Below are 6,434 nucleotides of genomic sequence, written 5' to 3' on the forward strand. Positions count from 1 at the left end.
AAAAAAAAGATAAAAAGATGACAACCCAGCAGCACAGCGCACTCACTCGCACGTGACGGTACGGCATCGCCGAAAGGATGGAAGCTCTGGAATCGCGAACGTCATCCGTCACTCTCCTCACCTTGTCGTCCATCACGAACCTGCTTCAGCATCTCATCACAGTCGGGAAACCCGCAGCATACACGTCGGACAACACAGCGCAAATATGCCGTAAGTCTCAACGCCTCCAGCCTCTGAATGCAGGCATGACTTTGACCTCCCGAAAACTCGACTGACCGACCGACCCTCATCTCTTGTGGTTTGCTAATGATAAAGTCTTTACGAGCTCTTGTGTATCGCAGCATCTTCAGCCGAGTCGGCACCGCTGCGCGACCTGGTCAAGTCAACGTCCAAGTTGATCTTGGAGAATGGCGGTGCAGTGAGAGGAGTTCAATATTGGGGACAACGACGACTGCCACAGCGAGCACGCAGACATCAGCAGTACCACAGTACGGGCGACTATTGGCTGATGCACTTTGACACGAATGCACCCGTGCTCAAATCCCTCAACGATCGACTTCGAGCGGATCCAAGGGTGATCAAGTGGACCGCGCTCAAGCTCGGAGACAAGCTCGACCAGATCACACCAAAAGCCACATCAGGAGGACTCGACTCGAATTCGGATGCGCCCGAAGCCCGAGCTCTGTTCGGAGGCAAGACCATGCGCTACGGCTGGCAATAGACGTCGCGACTGCGACGCATCTCTGTTCCTGATTGCTGTCATCCGTCGCTAGCAGCACCTCTCTTTCTCTCCTTCTCCATTATCGCCTTTCCCGTCAGATCAATCTTCGATACTGCTCGTGTATTTGTACCGCATCTTTCCCATTCAACCATACAACTTCGCAGAGTGTATGCAGATGATTGAGCTCGCACAGGATCCACAGCAAGTTTGAGTCGAGATGCAGCAAGTCGAAGCAGTCAAGGCTTGTGCCGTTTGGCGTTGGCAGGCGGCATCGGGCCGATGTGGCAAGCGGGAGGCGAGGCTGTCAAGATCGGGTGATGCACACAAAGATAATTTCGAGCTGCGAGCTGCAGTCAGCGATTCCACCGACGCGCCGAGCCCGGCGACTCTCCACACAGCTATCGGATTGACATCACACAAGCACAGACAATCACTCGCTCACCATCTCACCCTCTCGTTCATCCCATCTCTCCCGCGCTATGCTCACCTCCCCGACCTGCACATCAATCGCAAACACAGCAGCACTCGCTTGAGCAGATCAGACATCTTCCGCCGTATCACGCCTCGTTTTTCGAAGATGAGTCAGGCACCTGCGCCAGTTCACCGTTCCCGCTAATTCAGTCGTGAGCGCATTCACACACACAGCCATCCTCTCCGTCAGCCGAGGCTACGCCAACATGTCGTCCGAATCAAAGGGTGCTCAGCATGCGTTCAAGACCAATACTTCCTCCTCCGCCAATGACTCGTCAAGTCTCAATTTCACCTCGTCCGATTCTAACGATAACGCCCTCTCGGTCCAGCCCGCAGGTTCGCCTTCCAAGAGCACCTTCCAGTGGCCCTCGGAGCCTCTGAACGAGGGCCGTCCATCGCTGCCTCAAGATTCGCAGCAAAGTGTAGAAGATGCCAATCGCGAAATTTCACAGCGCATCACCGAAGCCGACCACGATGCTGCCTCCCAACCTGAAGGCTCTCGCTCTCATCCTGGGCTCGCCCATCCCAGACGGTCTACCAAGCTGACGGCGACTCTCGACGACCTCGAGGAAGAACGCAAGCTGCAGCTCTCTCCTACAGCTACTCCTTCCGTCGGAGCGCCGACCTCGTCGCTACCCATGCTCAGCCCGCGACCACAGAGCATGCATCGCACCTCGTCCACTGGCACCAACACGTCGGCAGCTTCCGACAGGCACAACGCCACCTCGTCAGCTCCTCAATATCCGAGCTTTCTTCCAGACATGTTCCGCAATGCAGCCAGCATGCCGCTCAATCTGCTCCGATCTCTCCTCCCGGACAAGGCCTTCCCCACCTCCACGGACGAGGGGCTTAGCGCCAGCACGTTGCAAGTGCCTGTCACCAGCTTCAACGCTCTCTTTGAAGCTTGCAAAGCGCTCGAGTGGCTCGCCAACCAGGCTTCCCAGCTCGATGCACCCGAAAAGGAAAAGGGCCCTGGCTCTCATCGCAACTCGTCCATCGCGCAGCAGTACACCGAGGACAGCGTCGACTTTGCCTACTTCGATTACCTCCAACTCCTTCAGAAGGTCGCAGACGTCGTTAGTGGTCTCGCCGCATCCAGAGGCATCGATCTCGTTCTTGATCTCGATCCGCAGCTACAGGGTCAGCCAGCCGACAATCAGCGCCACTACAAGCTAGGCTCCTGCAAGGTCTGGGCCGATCGTCACGCCCTCACCTTCCTCCTCATGAGTTGCCTCTCTCGCTTGCTTCACAATGCTCCCGTTCAGTCCACCGTCGTCATCTCATCCACTCTCACACCCAAGGAGGAGAACATCGTACGACCCGACACCAGTTCAGAGATGAAGCTCATGATCCTCACTCTCGGTCTGCGTCTTATACTACCACCCACACAGGCTGCTACTACCGAGCTCATGTCGTCCATCTCGAGTACACCGGCCTCATTTCTCCTCGATGCGTTTGGCGCTCGTCTGACCACAGAACACTCTACCACTCCGCTTCCTGGCAGTCCTGTCAGAGCAGTCATCGATCATTCCATCAGCGTCCCCGTCGGGCAGCTTCCCGACGTTCCCGACCCTCCTAACACACAAAAGCAGCCCGAGAAATCCCAGCATTCTGTGGAACCTGAGCAGGAAGAGCTCGCCGACTTTGCCAAAAGTTTACAGCGCAACAAGGTGGCCCTCTATTCCACGTCCCAGAGTATCTTTGCACGTCGCTTGTCTACCTTCCTTTCCGGTTTCGGCTGCGATGTCGCTCCCGTCTTTACCGACAATGCCGACGAGGTTTCCTTCCACGGCAGCGACCACGTATTCGGCAAGTCGACACACACCGCTGTCGCACTCACCTCCGGACGTCCTGCCCTCGTCAGCTACACCAGCGACATTGACAATCGTGCTCACCCTGCATCGTCGCCATCAGCCGACAGCACGGTTCCAGCAGGACGTGATCGACAAAGCGACAAACCAGCGGACGCCGTCGACACGGCCGTCCTGGACCCTGTCACCGGTGTTCCGGTCACCTTCGACAATTCGTCGCATCAGCCCCGCGTTCCGGAGCAGAAAGAATCCAAATCGCAACACGATGACAAACAGGACCCTTTGACCGCGGACACACAGATCGACCCCGCCGGCAGACGTGTCGTCCCCTTCAGCTTTGTCATCATCGACGACGACATTGTTACCCTGCAGAAGGAGCTTCTACGCATTCGTTCAGCCGTGCCCCTGCTCAAGTCGGCCTTGGGCTCCAAATCCACCCCCTATCGGCCCGCAGCGGCACAGCGCAAGCCGTGTCGCCCGACCCTCGATCACAGGACAAGATCGACTCCACAAGTCAACCGTCTCATGGCTTCTCAACCCAGCAATTCTTCTTCGCCGTCTTTCGCTTCCGTGGGCTCGGCGTTGATGAATTCATCGGACAACACCACTGAATCACTCGCATCCATCGACGAGTCCGTGTCGCAGACCATCATCTTCTTCACATCGATGAAGTCGTATCGCCTCGTGAGGGACACGGTGCAGCCCATCATCGACTCGGCCAGCTTTCGCGGTGTATCTTCGCCACCTGAGATCATGGTCTTGCCCAAGCCCGCCGGACCCAAGAGGATTCTGACCGCACTTTACGTTGCGCATCACAAGCCAGTAGTGCGTCTGCCGTTTCTTCCGATCGCCACCTCTCCTCTGTCGCCACTCGTTACTCATTCGAAGAATTGGTGGACTCCCTCCTCGTCACGCCAGGAGGACGATCAAGGCATCATGACATTACAACGACGAGACACCGCCTCTACGGAAACTGATTTCGATACAACGCCCTCTACTCCGTGGAGTCCAATGGATGCACCTAGACCGACCGAAGACATACCAACTCCCGAAATTCCCTTGACCGCCGAGAATCTGCCGCTAGCCGGCGAGACTGTAGTCAGGGGTCCCAGCGCGAAAACCGTCACGAGAGACGCTGGAGTAGGAGCTGCGCCATCCTCCGTCGCAACGACCACCAAGTCTGCTCTTGCTTCTACCGCTTCTCGACGGACCGACATCAACGCAAACGCTAATGCAGCTCGAACGCCAGCTTCGGCGTCCGCCGGTGCGACCTCGACACAGAGAAACAACATTGCTGGCTCAGCTGCCGCGAGCTCAACATCGCCTGTTTCGTCCATCCAACAAGCTCGGTCGCAGCCCGTCAGCAGTCCCATGCCTGCTGACGCGCTCGAATACTTCAGCGAAACAGCCGCAAAGATGGGCGGAAGCGCAGCTAGCGGTATGGTCATCCAAAGTCCCGATGGGAGACCTGCTGGAATCTTCTTCCAGCCCAAAGCTTCCCTATCTACGCCCTCGCTTGCCGGGTCCAAGCCGACGCTCTCACGAGGTGTGTCTGCTTCTTCTCTGCGACGCGGACATCAGACGCCGTCGGAGCACAGCGAGCGATCGGACTCAGCTGCTCGGGAAAGGCGCACGGCCAACCGCAGCACTGGTTCCACGGGAGGTTCTGCTCGTGGCGGTGGCACCGATGGACATCTTCCACGTGCTGGCAATCTGCACACAGTCTCTGAGCAGACGAGGTCATCCGGCTCGACCGAACAAGGCCAAGGCGAATTGCGAGCCGTGCCGCTGCCACTCCCCGGATCAAACAAGTATCCATCGGGAAGCATGTTCGCACCCGAGGTAGGCATCCAGTCTGTGCTCAGCTCGTCTCGTCCACCTATGACGACTCCTTTGGCTCCGAGTCTGTCCTCGCAGCCTCAAGACTCTAGTGCAGGCGGCTCCGGCAGTCGAGATGTCAAGGCTGCGCAGGATGTACCTGGCAAGAGTGACGGTGGAAAGCAGGCTAGGAACAACCCAGATTCAGCGGTCGGGCCAGCGAATTCGAAGAGCGGCGCCGAGTCCAAGACAAACAAGAGCGCAGGACCCGGGTCGACAAAGTCGGCCCAAGGCGCGCGTCCGCCCAGTGCAAGGCAGCCCGCAGCGTCCGGAAGCGATTCCGCCAATGCGTCTCCCAACGCGCGCAACTCGACCAAAGCCGCTAGCCGAGTGGCAGCACGTCAGTCGCTCAAGGCTGCTGTCACCGCATCGCCCTCGGACCCCAAGAACAAGCCTTCAGCTGTGCCGCAATCGGGCTTCATGATGGGTATGGGATTCGCCGCCCCTGCGCGGCGTGGACGTGGCCCCAAAAAGGCACCCGCACGTGAGGCCGTCCTACCGCCGATCAAAGTGCTCATCGTGGAAGACAACCCGATCAACCAAAGGATTCTGTCCACGTTCATGGGCAAGAAGAAGATCAAGTTCGACGTCGCCAACAACGGTCGCGAGGCAGTGGACAAGTGGAAGACGGGAGGCTACCATCTGATCCTGATGGACATCCAGTTGCCGGTCATGGATGGCATCGAAGCGACCAAAGAGATTCGTAAGCTGGAAAGAAGTGCGAACATTGGAATCCTGCCGAACACGCCTCCTGCCGGACCTGATTCGAGAGTGGATGCAAAGCAGTCGCAGCAACAGCAGACAACCCCTTCGTCGTCGTCGTTGAGCGGTGGCTCGAGGAGACTCACTGCCAAGGGGTTGATGAAGCACGCTGTAGCAGGATCCGGGGCCGAGTCACAGGCAGACGATCCGAAACAAAAGTCGAGCTCCGCGACCGGCGGTCCCAACGCATCCTCTTCATCTTCCGCACTTGTCAACGGTGTCGGCGAAGCCAACACTATCCCGGTCGCCAGGACGAGCGGCAGCGCGGGAGCCATCAACCCTTTCCGAGCGTCCGTCATCATCGTGGCTCTCACAGCCTCCGTCCTCTCTTCAGATCGAGTCGAAGCGCTCGCTGCCGGATGCAATGATTTCCTCAACAAGCCGGTGTCCCTCCCCTGGCTCAACCAGAAGATTCTGGAATGGGGCTCGATGATGTACCTCATGTACAGCGGATTGTCGTCCGACGACGTTCACCTGGGTGTCCATCATGGTGGCGGCAACGCAGGTGGTGGTGGGCACAGGACGGATAGAGCACAGCTGCATCTAGGTTTCGGCTACGGTCCCGCAGAGAAGGCGAAGACGTTGGCGAACAATCTGCATCTAGGTGATAAATTGGAGAAGATGAAGAAGAGGAACGAGGAACGCGAGAGGATGGAGAGGAATCGGGAACGGAGGGACGAGCAACAGCAGCAGAGGCAAAGGAAGGAGGAAGACGCGTCCAAGGAGACTGAAACCCGGGACAAGCAGGACAAAGCGGACGATGCTGCGGAGGCCAACTGATCCCCCCCCCC

The 6,434-nt window shown here is 57.9% G+C and overlaps 2 protein-coding genes across 2 annotated transcripts; both read left to right on the forward strand.

Moving 5' to 3' along the window:
• Window positions 1-77: 77 nt before the first annotated feature.
• Window positions 78-721, forward strand: PHSY_003251 (hypothetical protein; the record flags this gene model as incomplete). The annotated part of the gene is made up of 2 exons (XM_012333872.1): window positions 78-210; window positions 342-721. 2 exons carry the CDS (start codon window positions 78-80, stop codon window positions 719-721), a joined length of 513 nt encoding a protein of 170 aa, XP_012189262.1.
• Window positions 722-1,398: 677 nt separating this feature from the next.
• Window positions 1,399-6,423, forward strand: PHSY_003252 (hypothetical protein; the record flags this gene model as incomplete). Its single annotated transcript, XM_012333873.1, has 1 exon — window positions 1,399-6,423. The coding sequence occupies one exon, from the start codon at window positions 1,399-1,401 to the stop codon at window positions 6,421-6,423; it is 5,025 nt and encodes a 1,674-aa protein (XP_012189263.1).
• Window positions 6,424-6,434: the final 11 nt, after the last annotated feature.

This window comes from Pseudozyma hubeiensis (genome assembly GCF_000403515.1).
Source record: "Pseudozyma hubeiensis SY62 DNA, scaffold: PHS32, whole genome shotgun sequence".
Taxonomy (NCBI): domain Eukaryota; kingdom Fungi; phylum Basidiomycota; class Ustilaginomycetes; order Ustilaginales; family Ustilaginaceae; genus Pseudozyma; species Pseudozyma hubeiensis.